The sequence below is a fragment of the Gymnodraco acuticeps genome, unplaced genomic scaffold (assembly GCF_902827175.1).
Source record: "Gymnodraco acuticeps unplaced genomic scaffold, fGymAcu1.1, whole genome shotgun sequence".
NCBI lineage: Eukaryota > Metazoa > Chordata > Actinopteri > Perciformes > Bathydraconidae > Gymnodraco > Gymnodraco acuticeps.
In genome coordinates, this window is record NW_022989985.1 from 1,599,824 (window position 1) to 1,616,404 (window position 16,581).

The 16,581-nt window shown below is 40.2% G+C and overlaps 1 protein-coding gene across 6 annotated transcripts in view; it reads right to left on the bottom strand.

Moving 5' to 3' along the window:
* trpm6 (transient receptor potential cation channel, subfamily M, member 6) overlaps positions 1-16,581 on the bottom strand; it is a 40,442-nt gene that overhangs the window by 16,246 nt on the left and 7,615 nt on the right. For 2 of the 6 annotated variants that reach the window (XM_034212783.1, XM_034212782.1), the window contains exons 1-26: positions 15,307-15,495; positions 13,415-13,494; positions 13,151-13,189; positions 12,464-12,653; positions 11,956-12,169; positions 11,078-11,202; positions 10,589-10,760; positions 10,325-10,499; positions 9,678-9,801; positions 9,517-9,589; positions 8,812-8,912; positions 8,582-8,716; positions 7,804-7,857; positions 7,406-7,540; positions 7,161-7,280; positions 6,443-6,720; positions 5,892-6,120; positions 4,773-4,925; positions 4,512-4,667; positions 4,271-4,399; positions 3,358-3,609; positions 3,083-3,257; positions 2,335-2,449; positions 2,049-2,245; positions 1,823-1,955; positions 364-778 (exon numbers count right to left, since the gene is read on the bottom strand). In XM_034212783.1, the coding sequence (XP_034068674.1) occupies positions 364-778; positions 1,823-1,955; positions 2,049-2,245; positions 2,335-2,449; positions 3,083-3,257; positions 3,358-3,609; positions 4,271-4,399; positions 4,512-4,667; positions 4,773-4,925; positions 5,892-6,120; positions 6,443-6,720; positions 7,161-7,280; positions 7,406-7,540; positions 7,804-7,857; positions 8,582-8,716; positions 8,812-8,912; positions 9,517-9,589; positions 9,678-9,801; positions 10,325-10,499; positions 10,589-10,760; positions 11,078-11,202; positions 11,956-12,169; positions 12,464-12,653; positions 13,151-13,189; positions 13,415-13,494; positions 15,307-15,480 (4,143 nt within the window). In that variant the 5' untranslated portion in view covers positions 15,481-15,495. Of the gene's footprint in view, positions 1-363; positions 779-1,822; positions 1,956-2,048; positions 2,246-2,334; positions 2,450-3,082; positions 3,258-3,357; positions 3,610-4,270; positions 4,400-4,511; positions 4,668-4,772; positions 4,926-5,891; positions 6,121-6,442; positions 6,721-7,160; positions 7,281-7,405; positions 7,541-7,803; positions 7,858-8,581; positions 8,717-8,811; positions 8,913-9,516; positions 9,590-9,677; positions 9,802-10,324; positions 10,500-10,588; positions 10,761-11,077; positions 11,203-11,955; positions 12,170-12,463; positions 12,654-13,150; positions 13,190-13,414; positions 13,495-13,623; positions 13,754-15,306; positions 15,496-16,581 lie in introns of those variants that run through there. The other 4 variants (XM_034212787.1, XM_034212786.1, XM_034212785.1 and 1 more) reach the window with 4 other exon arrangements.

Consider the following 16,581-nt stretch of genomic DNA (forward strand, 5'->3'; position numbering starts at 1 on the left):
ACGGTAAATAATAATTCTCACAAAAATGTAAATGTTATAATAATTACTCCTGTGAAACCTTGTTTTTTTAATTCATCAGTGAACTAATCATTCAACAACAGAGAAAAATCTTGATGAATTGAAGTAAATGGGGGGGGGGCGCTTCTAACAGCAAAACCTAAATTATCTCCTAAATTCAAGGTAACACAGGGTGAGTAATTTATTGACAAATGGTCATTTTGTAGATGAAGTATATTTTTAAACAAAATGTTTCAATATATTAATGATGTGATTGATTTGTTTTTATAAAGTGTACTGCTAGGTTTGAAATCCACGTTCGTTGTTTACTTTCACTTCCTACATGAGCTTGCACACCGTAAGTACCTGCTTTGCTTCTTCCTCTCCCTTCTCAGTGTGTCCTTGTTTTCCTCCCCTGCTCTCCTGGGATGCCAGTCTACTCGCCACAAGGCCATGGCCCTTCAGCAAAGAAGGCGGGGTACTTTTACACAACTTGGGCATCACTCGACACATATTAAGTGCATCACAGTCTGCTCCACCTCTGTGTGGGAGAGTCAAGCTGTGAGGGAGGATAAGCGGGGACGATGTGATGACTCGACATTGAGCCAGGCGGGCCTCCTGGTGTAGGCTGTCAGATGCAGAGAGCAGAGTGAGGGTGTCCACAGCCAGAGCAGAAAGGTCCTGGAGCTGACCCAGCTGAGAGTCCAGCTCCGACAGGCTATCATGAATGAAGATGACCTTCTCCGAGACCTCCCCCACCATCAGGCACATCTCCTCAGCTCTAGTAGAACAAATAAAGATATTATTTTATAATAAGTGTGAGAGATTGAGTCGTCAAACAAACATTTACTAAATAGTAGGGATGTAACGATACCAAAAACTCACGGCACGATATTTATCGCAATATTGAAAAATAAAGAAAAAAAATGTGAATTTTTTTTACTTTAATTTGTTTTTCTTTATTAAATAATAAATAGATTTGTACAGCATTTTAGTAGGATAGTAGTATTTTAAAGTGTCAACAATATAATAATCAGACCCTGCAATAGAATAAATCAAGTTTCACTTTAGTTTTTCAAGTAACTCAACTCTAACTCACTCACTCAGCATCATCAAGGTTATCTTTTAGGAATATGAGCATGTCCACATTTCCAGGTAGAAGCTGGGATGTTTGGGCGTTTACAATATCCCCTGCTGTGGAAACAACTCTCTTGCTTGGTACTGATGTTGCTGGGACAGAGAGATATGCTTTGGCCATGGGTGACAGCAGTGGGTAAAACTGTGCATTGTCTCTCCACCACTTCAAAAACAATACAGTTTTTGCCAAGAAGGTGAGGCTTATTGACAGGGCGAGATATACATATACTGTTGGTACTTGTCAATGTCTCTAGGTATGTACATGTAGCCCTGTAAATACTATGTCCTTTTGTGTTATCTGTTGTTTTATGTTCATGTTGTAACCTACTTGCTGCCATGTTGGACAGGTCTCCCTTGAAAAAGAGATCGATGATCTCAATGGGACCATCTGGTTGAATAAAGGTTTTTTTTTTAAAAATACTAATAATTTTTTTTAAATCGCGGTAGATTTTGTCAGTCTCACGACGGTATTGAGACATTTATTTACCGCGATATCGCGATATTCGATATATCGTTAAATCCCTACAAAATAGTGAAGCCTGCATCAGTAGAACATACATTATATTCTTTCTACAATATGGTACAATGCAAAAACAATTTATATCAACTATTTACTAACTTTAATATAGAAACTATTACAACCAATATCCTCCTGGTTTATACAAATGAAATGGTTTATCAATCACACCTCTCAGCTGTGGCTCTGATCCTGTTAATTTGACTGCTGTGGAGACATTCACTCTTCTCATGGAAGTGAGCCGTTATACATTTCTCCTCAAACTCATGGAGCTTCTTACGATCCTCGTCGCCCAGGGAGAGCTCTGGTAAAGACAGGAGGAGGGATTACAATCTCACACTGAACTGAACCGACTCTAACTCTTTATTTTCACACACATACACACTCCAGTACTCACTCAGTCCAGAGCCACTTTCCTCTCGTTCAGGGTCTCCTCTCAATTTCCTGTAGATGGCTCTCAAACCTGAGGTCATGTGACTGAGGAGGATAAGAGGTGGAGGCAGCCACGGCCTGTCCTGATAGGTCATTATGTAGCGATAACGGTTGTACTTCCACAGCTTATTGGACGTTGATGCCATGTCAAAGTAGATGTTGCTGTTATTGAGCAGACAACATTCATTTAAACAAAAGTCCTCTTTATCGGGAGTCTTGCACTGTATTTTTTCAAAATAATTATAACTTACTTAAAAAATGCAACGAGAATGTTGACCATGATGATGTACTGGAAGAACATATAGACCGCCTGAAGGAACGCCGTGAGAAAGGAAGCAGGAGGACACGGAAGACCGTCATCACAAGCTGTTAACACAAAAATTCAAACACACACTTTACCCCATTAACAATCAATACCAAGAGGAACAGTGGGAATACATTATAAAATGTCAAGGGTCTTTTACATCGTCTAATTAAGAGATAGTGAGAAATCATTAACGAATGTCACAGATACTTGCCTGAATGACATTTCTTAAAAAGGAACTAGGAATTTCCCCCAAAAAGTCTACTCATATATGTAATGATCCCTTTCAAACATCAACCTGTATTTTGCTGTGTGTGATGTTTCCTCTTTAAAACCCTGGGAATATGGGTTTGGCTGGTGAGCACCAACCAGCGCCAACTTTAAGTGACCAATTATATTCAATTTGCCTTAAATATATCATTCAAATGTGTTTATGCAAGCTGCGAAATGGTATAATAGGTAAGACGGACACTAAGTAGAAATGTGCTACTTAAATAGAAAACAAATTCATTTGATTTACTTTGATTTAACACAGTTTTATGTCACTTTATCTGTCTCTTCATGTTGCAAAGGACAAGTGGCAAGTTAACACTGCAGTAATCTGACATCAAGCGACTCCCTCAAGAAACTCTAATTCTACTGCTTTAAATCAACACCAGTGGATAAGTATCTATTGTTTTTCATTGATGACCTACGATCTATCTCCGATGCGTAGACCTCTCCGAAGATCATAAAGTAGGGCTGGAAGACGACGTCTCGAGCGAGGCTCCAGGACGGCTCCTCATTTGGCGACAGGATGGCCTTCCTGGACACCCCGAAGCTCAGCAGCACTATCACCATCATCACCACTATGAAGAACATGTTTCTGGTCTGAGCAGACAGAGAGAAAGAGGAGGGGGGGGTGACTAAACACAAAAACACACAACACACTTACTTCCTCTTCAACAAGCAGTGTACTGTCTCTGCCTACCATCTTAGTGATCATGGTGAGGTAAGGCCCAGCATGCTGGTTGACAGCCAACAGGTCCGTCACCCTGATGAACCAGAAGATGATGTCCAGACAGTAACTGATGCGTCCTGCCGTCCGGTACGGATTAGCATGCCAACGCAGCACCAATCCAGCCATGAAGAGGAGGATGCCAATAAAATCTGATATGTTCCAGTACTCAGAGAACCAGACCTTCAGCTTCTGGCTCAGCTTCCTCGGCTCCGACATTAGGACCTAAGCAAGGAGTATATATTTGAATATTCTTTTGTTATTAAGTATTATCAGTCACTCAATCAAATTGTATTTATATAGCCTGTTGTCCGAAATAACAAGGGGGGGCTTTACAGTTTGTACAGAATACTACACCCTCACATCGGACAAGGAAAACTCCCAAAGAAACCCCACCATGACTAATGGTGGAAAAACCTTACAAAACTCGGGGAGAGCAACAGAGGAGGGATCCCTCTCCTAGGACAGACAGCCCTGCAGTAGGTGTCATGTGTTTATTAGTTTGTGTCAATCTTTTTCAGAAAAATTGCTGGGGAGCATTTCATCCCAATGCATGAGTATACATATATATATATATATATATATATATATATATGAGAATACGCTCTCTTCTCATTAGGAACAATTGAAAAAGATGCTGGTGCTCAGAAAGAAAACACGCTATAATAAACTATAATTTTATTTTTATTTTATTTCTCTGTCAAACAAAGCATTGTATAAGGGATAACTTGAATACTATTTTGTCTGCAATATGATCATTTTATCGTAATTCCCTGTGTAGGAAATGCATTACAAATGTATACATCATGCCCCCAAATAGTTACATTATTACAAAGTTAAGATGAGAAAATTAGAAGAGAACATGTCTCTCTTCGGACTGCCTCACCTCTCTGGTTTTCTCCACTGCAGTGGACAAGATGTACGCTATGACCAGCCACTCCTGAACACTGGGCTGATCCCCCATCTTCACCAGGACCACGTAGGAAAATAACATCAGGAAGGTCAAGTAGGACATCTAAAGAAAGATCAGAGACAGGAAGCGAAAAATAAATCAATATGGGCAGATTAAAAAATAAACACTAGATACCACACATGCTGCATCAAAAACACATATGCATACCACCTACTGTGTGAAACCAGAACTTGACAACAGGAGCCGTGTAGAACGCATAGAGTCTTTTGATCCAGGACAGACAGTGCACAGTGATAGAGGAGAACGTTTCTGACACAGGACCCAAACATTTTTTATGGAACGGCAGGCCCCGCTCTGCATCCTGAGCTTCCTGTGAGAGGGGAGGAGGAAAGAAAGTACAATACTAAGGCTATTAGAATTATGGTGCAAGTTAAAACAAAAACAGTGCTGGATAAGTGCACTTCTGGAGCTTTACCGTGACATCAGCTCCCTCATGGGCTGGTGCTGACTTCACAGACTCAAGCCCGAACGGCATTTCCTCATGGGACTGTGGTACGTGGCACATTTCAGCTTTGCTTTTGAACTCCAGTAGCAAGATGGCAGGCGGCAGAAGAAGACTCAGAATTATCTGAAGAAATAGAAAACAGGTGTGTCATGTAAGTTTGTGTAACTATACAGAAACACTAGGAAAACAAGAAAACAAATCGCAATGTAGGAATAACGTTGTAATTTATGGGGACCTATCATGCAAAATGCACTTTTGTATGTCTTTTATACATGAATATGTGTCCCCGGTGTGTCAGGGAACTCACCAAGTGTCAGAAAACACAACCCTCTCTTTTCCTCCATACCCAAATCTCTAAAAATGGGGCTGCAACGGATCTGATTATTATTTGAATTGTTCTGACGTCAGAAAAGGGGTGCTCCGCCTATATGGGCAACTCTCCACCTATCAGGGGAATGAGAGACCGCTCGAAAGCGCTGGAGACGCTGTAGTACATATGCCAGGCCTGTAAGTGGCGCTGTAGTCTGCCACAAAAGCAGAATCAGCCCCTGCAAAAACAGGGCTGGAAAAGAGCAAATAGAGCTAAATGAGGCATGGCTAAAATGCATGACCAGTCTGCCTATCTGTCAGCAAATTACATAAAAACTACTGGCAAGATGTTTATGGAACTAGGCAGAAGGGTGAAGCATGGACTGAGTAAGAACCCTTGACATTTAGGAAAGGATCTGAATCACAGGGTTTTAACAAACTGAGTTTCACTTCTGTTAACTTTGAGAGAAAGGGCATTTGTGCTGCATTTCAATTATTGGGGAATGTAGTTTCTTACTGGGAAAAATGTATCTGAATGCCCGCTCAATTTGATACATTGATTTTGTTTCCAAATGTCCAAGCTCATAAATACACAGAAAAACAACTTCCAAACTCAGGGAAACAGGGCCATCCAAGAAGCACATGAATGCAGCATTTGCCTTTGTTGGAGGACTGCGCTCTCCAAAAACCATTCTATTAATTAAGTATTAATTTGTCTTTTACTGTGATACAAATACATCATACACTAAGACAAGGATGAAATCTGTCAACTCTATGTACCTTCACAAAGGAGTTTTTCCTCATGTTGAGCGGACCGGTCCAGAGGTCTGTGAGCAGCGTCTGAGTGCAGGAGTGTGAGACGAATGGTCTGTGACATGAGGAGACAGCCATCTGCAGACAGGTGAAGTGGCTCCATGCCTCCATCTCTGAAGTCAACAGCTTCATGGCCATCTGCTCGTTCTGACGAAACGCACAGTCTAACATGTCCACCGCCAGCTGACCAAACTCGCTAAGACACAGAGACAGGAGGCACATGCGCATCATGTACAGGTTTTTATACAAACAATGGCATTATGTGCATAATATTAAAAAACTATTATATTTATAATCATCAGAAGAATAGCCCGCCAATACCACTGGAAAATTCAAGACGCAAGAACTTGAAGGGTCTTTAAATGCACAGAATCACACTACACAATAAAATACTGAGAAAAGGTGAAAATTATTGATTGGGTTTTTTTTGTTATCATGTTAAGACATATCTTTATTTGGTTGCAATTGTCCCCATAGATTGTCTACTGACACAGACAGAAAAACCCACACTGACTCACAGAGAGTATTTCTTAAATCGCTCTGAGATGTTGTCGTCCATACTTCCCTGCCTCGCCTCAAAGCCCATGGAGCGGTAGAGCTTACAGGCCACTGTAGCGCGGGCCAGAGCTTCCTCTCCGTGCTGCCACAGGAACAACGCCATCTGCTGGCGCTGATGAAACACAGCCCATACGAACACGTCGTTGAAGTTGAAGGCTATCAGCAGTGGAGCATTAACAAGGCCCGGGATCGGGGTGACCTCTCCCTCTCGACTGTCCCCCGTTGAAAAATCCTGCTCCTACATGGAAAAGTGTGAGGTATCCACAAATCAATACATAAGGGGATGTGAAAAAGAAGGAGAAATGTTGTAGGGAAATAAAAAAGAGTAAAGAGAGTGAGACAGAAAGGCAAAAAAATGTATGATGTAACATAAGGCCGCATTAGATAACCAAAAGGTGCTTACTAGAAACAATATGATGGCTTAACAAACAATGAATTATACAGGTCCAGAGAATTACTCCAATAACATTACAGCCTTGTGGCCTAAGAGAATCTGTAAACGTGCATAACATCCATGCCTGTCAAAAATATCATGGAGATACGTTTTTATAAAATGTGACATTTGTGTAAAGTTGTCTTAATTAGCATGTTAGTGATTGATTTGGCCATGTTTTTGAGGTCCCAGTGACATTGACCTTTGGCCATCAATTCAATTCCTCCATGATATTCCCCACCAACCTTGAGTTTGTATGGCTGAGCTGTTCTGAAAAAGTGCAGGTCCTGGACGGTCCTGCCCTTTGTAGAGATCTGTGGTATTCCCCGTCTCTGTCTAGAAAGGGAACAGCCCTGTCTGCCCTCCTATACACAAACATAGAAACAACAATGAGGAGATTTGTACAAAAGGTCAATCGCAATTAATAATCCCAAGACAAGAACCAAGTCAAAGCATTTTTTTAAAAAGAGCTCTATTAATCAGGGCTCACTTTATCCTGCAGGCGGCTATAGGCAGCTCTGAAGTGTTTGCGTGTGTAGGTGCTGCGGTATGCTCCTCCTATTAGGTACTCGATCACCAGGCCCATGTCAATGAGAGAGAGACGGTAACCTATGGGAAGAGAAGTCTACACACACACACACACACACACACACACATACACACACACACACACACACACACACACACACAACACACACACACACACACACACACACACACACAGAGATGAGGTTAAAGGCATAATGTAGATATGGTTGCTATGGTAAATTTAGAAATAAATAATAACATAAATGCAGCTGATATTGGTGCAATGGCTGACAATGTCTGAGTAAACAGTGCTTTCTTTATTTTAATATTTATATGATTTAATACGTTCTGATTACTCACCTGTTTGGCATCTTCAACAAGGTGATTTAAGAAACAGTTGGTCTGCCCCTGTGGCTGCGGAAAAAAACGACTATTATTATTCAGGAGAAACAAACAAATAAACGGAAAATATCAACAACTAGAGATCTACTGGTTACTTGTTAACACCGTTGCATATTGCATACACAGAAGCAGTCCTGGGATCCTTATCTTGTTTCTTAAGGGGGACTTATTATCCCAGAGTTATGAATAAATAAACAGGCTTTAATACACAAAAGAGAAAGGCAGTGCGGAGAAAGCCAAGACTGAGTGTAATGATGACAAAAAGCCTTGTGATCTCAAATGCATCCCAGAACAACAACTGGGAAAGTACCCTGAGTGCAGTTGACCAGGGTACGCAGAGAATACTTCTTCAAAACACTTACAAAGTATTATTGTGATTTCAATCACAGCGACAGTTATGGTATTTTTGCTTCAAGAGTCACAAATAAAATAACTGCATTTCTTGTTTGTGAAGCAAAGTGCGAGCTAAGGGAAAACATCCAGTAAATAAAATGACAAGACAAACAAAAGTACCATGGGGTGAAAGTGTATTCTAAAACAAATACTGTTCATTCTTTTGATTTCAGTAAATGTTGTTTAACTTTACATTTCCACTGAGATATGTAAATAAAACATTGTGACAATAATGGAGAGTCGAGTAGAAAACAAATATCAGAAACCGAATTCAGTATATTGGCAAGTAGGCCTTTACATCTAGTCATTTTCTTTGGTGTAAATATATAGATATTATAATAACCATGTTATAGAGCTCCTCGAGGCGATCCACGGTAAGGAAGCGGCTCATAGTCATGCCGTTGTCAATCAACAGTTTGACAAAACTGACCCGGTCCATCACCAGAGCATCCAGCATGGCCTGCTCCAAGGAACCCACCTAAATCCAGCATACAGTTATTAGATTTAAAATACGAAGATGATATAATATTATAAAAGCACAGATACATTAGTGATTCGCAGAGCCAGTCTTACCGGCCAATGCTGTCCGTACACCAGAACTGCCTTCTGTGCGACGTCAGCCCGGTCCCAGGCCAGAGCCATGCTCAGCTGCTCTGCAGGGCTGGCCTTGGTGCCTGTCCATCACGCCGAACAAAAACAATACAACAGAACGCATATCTGTTAAAATATTGTGCATATCACCTGATTGCACTTATACTCATGTTACTGTAAGCATATGTTATTAAGTAATGGACAGACCATGTATTTCTAGTTTCTATATATGTTTTGAGTAAGGGGCAAGAAACAAAAGATGTATCCTCTCCCTGCTCCTTTTTTGGTTATGGAATGTGTAAATGGAGTTTCAGTTTTGAATTGTGAATTGCTGTATTTCTCCTTTTTTTCCCTTGAGTTTTTTTTTATGAGCCAAATATATTTCACGAAAACATCAAATGAAATAAAATATCGCTGCATACTTACACTAACTAACTTTCTCAACGCTGACCTTTTTATTTGACAAAAATCCCAGGTCTAACATAATGATTGTAGTTCGATTCAAGCGCATCATACAGTCTAATGGGCGATTCGGCCTGCAAATTAACAGACCTTGTACAAGTAAACCTATAAAGAATGCTTTGATTGTTTATGTTTTCATTACACCTTTGGTTTTCCATCTATAACATGTCAAATGTATGTGGTGAAAATGTCTATTGTCACAATAAAAAGGAGAAATATAAGTACCCTTGAGACTGGTTGTCAAAATGGCAGCATCGGCTGGAGCATGGTCGTCTGACTCTGAGTCAAAGATGGTTATCTGTTTTTTAAAGACAACAAAATATTGAGTTAATGGGAGTAGTGCATGTGTGAATCACAATATTTGACTTTTTGTATGTTACACTTACAGACTGTCTGTGATCCATACACTGCAGGAGGAGAGTGTAGAGCTGAGAGGCTTCTGCCATCTCGACTCCAAACACGTCTCCAATCCTCAAAAGGAAGTTCTCTTTGATGTCAGCATCCAACTGCCTGATAAATGCAGTAAAAGTTATATTTGTGACATGTCTACTCAATTATCCTTCTCACTCACTTGAGACATTTTGGGACAGCAATGTCCCAATTGAAACATATTTATCTGCTATCTAGACACTCTCATACTTCAGACATTTTTGAAACGCGTCTGAATGTTGTTGCCACCTATTGACATATTCAGGACTGTAATAAAAAACAATAATGAAAAAAATGAAAATTCCCCCTAGCATTTGGCATACAGAAATATATATCTATATCTATTTTTGGCATTTTGTACACAAACTGGCATTGACATCATTAACATTATTAAAATGAATGAATATCTGGGTGCAAAAAGTCGATTAAATAACTAACTGACATTTTGGTCCTCTCAAGACATCGTAGCAGCTTTTTTTTAAACACTCACCTAGGTTAAACAGCGGCTACGTAGAAACATTATCAAAGTCAACATTAATGTTACACTTTTAGGTAGATCCATTAGACATACTAACTGTAGATTTAGTGATCAAAGCATGCATACCTGTCATTAGCAGTCTGCTTGTGCAAAAAGGCGAGAAGGTCAGCTGCCCTGCCCGACCCCTCAAACACAAACACTGGCACAGGGGGGACATTGCTAACATAGTCCAACACTGTGGACACAATGGCAGGGCCTCCTTCCACCACCACACACACCACAGGCACCCCTTGGTTCAGCCCTACAAAGAAGATGGAGGAGAGGGTGAGATAACATCAGTCACATCAAAGCTTTTCTTTCTTTACATGTACATTACACACACTGACTCACGAGGGTGTATCTTCTGTAGTTGTATGTGTCTCTCCAGCTTCCTCCTGAGGCCTTGATGGCAGCCATGTTTTCCCAGCGTCCCATCGTCCACCAACAGAAAGTGGGAGTGGAACCCATTAAGACAGGCTCTCTTGCTCAACGGGTTTCCCAGGGGCTGGTAGGGCCTGAATACCTAAACCGTGTCGAGAGAAAGTCACATCCAGAGCCCACCAGGAGTCAATCATAGTGACACAAAGCACTGGGATACGTTACAAATATTGACACATGTTGTTGATAAAGAGATAATAATAATAATAATAATAATTCATTTATTTTATATAGGCGCCTTTCAAGGCTCTCAAGGTCGCCGTACAAACACATAAAAAAACAAGATACACAATACCTAACACCAGCATAAGAAACATAAACAAGACAATGCAACAAATCAAATAAATAAAACAGAGGATGTGTGATGGATAATGATCAGGGTGGTACGTATTTAGTTCTCACATCTTTGCCTAAAAGGTCTGAGTTGTTGTGAATGACTCCCCATGGTGTGATGCCGACTGTGTTTCTCTTCCTCAGGTTGTGGCCCCCAAATGTTTTCACAGCCTCGCCCACATACTTGGACACACCTGTGCAAAGAGCAGCTGAATGAACAGTACATACACAATTCCACGGTATAAACCAGGAAAAGCATTATTCAAACCATTTTGCTGCTGCTTAACATTCATGTTTCTAAATATGCAACTGCAAACACATGGACAAAACACACATCTACACCCCACAGTTCAGACCCAGGGACATTGAAAATGAATGGACTGAAATCCTTACAAATGAAGAGACCTGAGTTTACACAGGCCAAGAGAATGATCAGGAATTACACTCACAACAGCAGTGTACAGAAAGGTGCATGCAGTTCAAAATTGAACCCTTTGCAAACATTATACAGGCATGATGCAACATGGGGCTTTTTAACCGTTTCACACCAGACCCAACACTGATAAGATGATACTTGTTATGATATTAAAGGGATAGTTATTGTTTAAAGTGCAGTCGTAGAAAATACGTATCCATTCTCAGTGTATGACCTACAGAAGATGGTTGCTGTCAGGGCCCCCAGTTTTGTAGAAGCAGACCAGAGTTATAGCACAGAAGCTATGTGGACAAGGGCAGTAGCAAATGTAATTTGTCCACCTTTAAGAAACACCCACCTCGAACAATTCAAATCATTTTGTACCTCATACAACTCACTTCAAACTATCCATCTACCCCTTTAAACTGCCATGCTTGTGAGTGCATATTTGATAACAGTGCAAGTTCTAGTTGTGTTCATAGTGATACAGGATATCCCACACACAGATCTTACAACCATCTTTAACACCTACCTGTGTTAATGCCATCAGTGAGTATCCATGCCCCGGTGCTGATTGCAGCGGTGATCAGCCCTTTGCTGAAGGCCTGCTTGACTTTAAGAGGCAGGGTGAAGTTTTCTGACCCCCCCTGCACAGTCAGGAGCAGCTTGGGTCTCTCCATCTGCCACTCCCTCAGCATCAGCTGCAGCAACACCTCTGGCTTGGAGTCCACAGCCACACGGACATACTGCACAGGAAACATTTTAAACTTTTCTTCGTCTTTTCTCAAGTGCTGCTAGTGTGACTGTTTTGTGTAGTAGATACTATCTTAGATCATAGCAAGCCAAAGCTTGTTTATACAACAAACATAAGCCAATTGTGTGTATATACAGTCTCTAAAAGCATTGACCTTCACTTTTGTAGTATTCTCTTATAGATAAAGGGAGTTAAGTTATATAAATGTGGTGTCGTAATTGGGGAAAGAATCTTTTTTTCTTTGCCCTAGAAAACCATGTTGTGTACAGTTATTAGACGCACAGACCTTGGCCCTGCAGACACGTGTGGCAGTGTCCTGGAAGTCTACGGTCCCATAGGCATTGGTGGGACTGGCTTTGGTGTGTTGCTCCATGGACCAGTCCTCTACCAGGTCCTGTCCTGGCCCAGGATAGAGGGATATGGGGGGAAGGGACTCTCGCCAAGAGTGCTCTCCCATCAGGCGGCCACAACAACATCTGGCCAATGACAGATTGTGTAATTAAGCATAGCGGGCGGTGGAGGAATTCAGAGTCATTTCTACTGTTCTGTCTACACAACATTCCCTCATTTTAACTATCAAAAGCAGGTACTTGCTTGTAAAGCACCCCAAATTAAAAAGATATGGTTGGTCAAATTCACAGACACCTGACAATCATGCACCTGGCCTATTTAAGCCCGGCTGCATTTATTCCTCCCCCTTTCCTTTATATGGTATGGAAACACAATAAAATACCTTACTACTTCCCTTGAGCCAACACTAAGTTGTATTCTAAGTATGTGATGTCATTCAAACTAAGACATGTAAGAATAATAGAGGAAAAAGGGGAAATTATCAAATAAAGGTTGTGGGAAAAAGAGACGCATTAATAGAAAACAGCTTCATTGGAAAAGGGGGTGGGGCAGAGGAGGGAAATGCAGTGGGTTTTCGGTTTGGTATGAGCACACACATAAACACAGAATTATTTGATTATACCTGATCAAGTTTTGGCATACTTGACATACGGGAATACATCTGTAAGAAACAGGAAATAACACATTATCAAAGAATCCACATGGTCTCTATTCCTGGAAGTAAAAGGCTGGGTGCCAAATAGTTTTGCTCTCAAAAATGTGTTTCCAAGCACTGGCGTTAGTATCATACTATGTACTTACTACTTATTAACACAGATTTATTTCTTCTGAGAATCTTAAAAACTTTAAACACCTTCTTGGAAGATTATCAATGCAATCAGTTTACCTATGCAGGTCCCAAGATGAAGGGATAAACTTCACACACTCTCTCTTGAAGAAGGTCTCCTCAATCCAAGACTTTCGTGACTGGAATAAGAAGAGAAAGTATATTACTTACAGTACACAGATCCTGGAGCAGCTTATCTTATAACGGCAAACTCATCCTCCAGCAAGAAAAAAACACACTATTCCTGAACAACAATAACAATCGGTGACCTTCTCAGTGAAGCTCATTTCAGTGCCGGCAGCAGCCTACATGCCGGACCCACAGGGAACTAACTGCAGGTCCCTCCCCTCCCGACATAGAAACCCGAACTGCACTCTTGAAAACACTGACGGGATGTGACAATCAACCTCTCATTCAATTTCACAGCAGTCTTTGCTTCATGCTACGCTTGGTCTCTCAAGATCTGTGCTGCCCCTGTAGTCCGTTTCCCAGACATGTTTAACAATGGCCTTACTGACTAGAGAATTGTTGGTAGGAAACATACACACATCCCCTTCCTGAGATTAGTACACATTGCCGGAAGATGTGTGCAGCCTCCCTGGGTCGACTGTGTAAACACTAAACAGGGGCCTGACGTGTAGCCTCTTTAACTCGCATTGTTGTTCAAATAAGTATTATTCTTAAGAGACAATAAACTAGTTTACCATGTGCATAAATCAACTTAAGCAAGATTGTGTGCTCTGTACGGGAACGTATCCATATAGTTAGTTATGTAATATTCTTTATACAAAAACAAGATGTATCTCTTGGCTTGATGCTTTGATTGCACAAAACTTATAATCATAAAACCTTATGCTATGAAATGATTTATAATGAATAGGCAAATAATGTTCCGAGCTAAAACTAAATTACTGTCACAGTGTGTACAAAGGGGCGTTTCAGTATATGTATGCAAAGGTGTGTTTGTAAGTGTACTGTACAAAAAGCTAAAGAGACATATGAATAAATAAATATATAGAAAGGAAAGGAAGTAAAGGAGATGTTTTTTTTCTATTGTTGGGCTTATATTACCAAATATTGCTGATATACATTTAGGAATGAGTAACTCACTTATGGTTATCAGAAGAATGGTTAATAGAGCTGTTTAATGGTTTTATTTTCTATGTGTTATCATTTATAGAGGAAGCTTAAATGGGTAGGAATGTAGGGTATGTAGGATTTGCCTTTGCCTTATTAGTACACTAAATTAGAATGTGAGTGATGCCTGAATAAAGATACTACTCCTTATACTAGATATCTATGGCCATACAGTTGTTAATATTAAAGTGTTAACATAATAAAAGAGGTCGCCAAACGTGAGACAGCATAAACCTTAAGTAATACTTTTTTAATGAACAATACTAACACAATTGTCATAAGAAACATCATTACAACTCTGTTAACTAACTTTTAATTACTTTTTGTTGTTGTTATGCCATAGCCTACCATGCAGACATTATTATCTGTTAGTAACTGGCCACATCAAATGGCAAATTTACATAAACGCATAATATTTTTGCTCTGAAATGTTCTTGAACTATATAGTTTCACAGAATCTAAATACATTTAAGTATAATTAGCCTAGCTTAACTTTTACTACGTTAATGTCAATCTCCTATTAAAGGTATTTACTGAATTATATAGCTTTACATGTAAACCTACGCTGTAGAAATAAATTATCTAAAGTTTATGCTGGAGACAAAAAAGCAAACTGGTTTTACAAACCTACATGACATTAAGTTCCTTAAAATCACATTGGACCGTTGCTAACATGCTATTTGCTAACGCCAGTGACTAATATTAAGCGTTTAATAAATAGTTTTATAACTGTCATAAATAACAATAGCTGAGCTGTTTTTCCACTTTAAACAAGCTGGCATCTTCAGTGGATATAAGTTAAAGTTATAACTTACCATCGCTGTACACAGTGGGAAACGCGTCTCATGTATGAGTGTATCTTCAAATCCCACCACTTTATTATTATTTCCCTGACAATGACTGAGTGGCCTTTTATCAGCCGCGGCCGCGGGTCCAAAGGGCATGGAGAGCCTGTCTAAGGAGTTCATGACCTCCTCCTTCAAACACATGCAGGACTCCTTCAAAAAACTGTGGAGCGACCATTGTGTCCTTCATCCTGCTCATGTCTCATTCATGGGATGTAATGGGTGAAAGCAGGCAACAAGGAAGCATACAAATTGACATTCAACTCATGTCTTTTTGTCCGCGCCCTCTCAGGTAGCCACATACTTAGTAAACTGGAGTCACATCAGCAGCAGATATTGGTTTAACAAAACACTTTTGCACACTTTAATGTGTTGTAGACCAATGTAAAAAGACTAATCTAAAATGTATAGAATAATACCTCAAACAACACTCAATATGCAAAATGATTGTTTTCACATTACCTGAAAAAAGAAATATTCAAATATTTAGACCCTTTGCACTCCAAAGGTGGCCAGGTGCATCCCGTTCGCTTAATTAAAGTATGTTATATACAGTATGATTAAAGCCCGTTCGCTTAATTAAAGTATGTCATATACAGTATGATTAAAGCACATTTAACTTGACCTGTGGCAAATTAAATTGATTAAAAAAGGACTTAGAATTCACACTATCTGTGAGGACAAACCAATTCAGAGACAAGGGACTATTTGAAAACCTTCGCCATATAGAATTGTGGCAAGGCATAGATGAAGCCATGGATAAAGCCATTTCTAAAAAGTGCAAAATGTCATCTTGATGAGCAGTAAACTGTGCTCGTGGAAAGGTAGGGATTTGTTTAGGACAGAGCATGTTAGGATCTGTCTGTGTTGGTGTTTTTCTTGTCTTTTTCTATCTTTGGGTTTCCTGTTTTATTTTGTAAAGTGTTCACCCCCGTTTCCTGCCTGTTTGCTTTCTGTCTGTTTCCCTCCCCGATTACCCGATTGTGTTCACCTGGTACCTCTGTGTTTTCTCCTCCCTCCTCACCTGTCTCGTGTTTATGTGATTAGTCCTGGGTGTATTTAAGTTCTGGGTTTTCTGTCTCTCTTTGTCGGGTTGTCTTGTGTTATGACCAGTTCATCGGTGAGTGTTCCGTGCTGTCTTTGTGTAGCCTATATCTAGCCTTGAAATAAAGGAATTATTGTTACTCTAAATCTGCATTTGGGTCCTGCTTCCTGCACACCGTAACAGCCACCGTAACATTACAC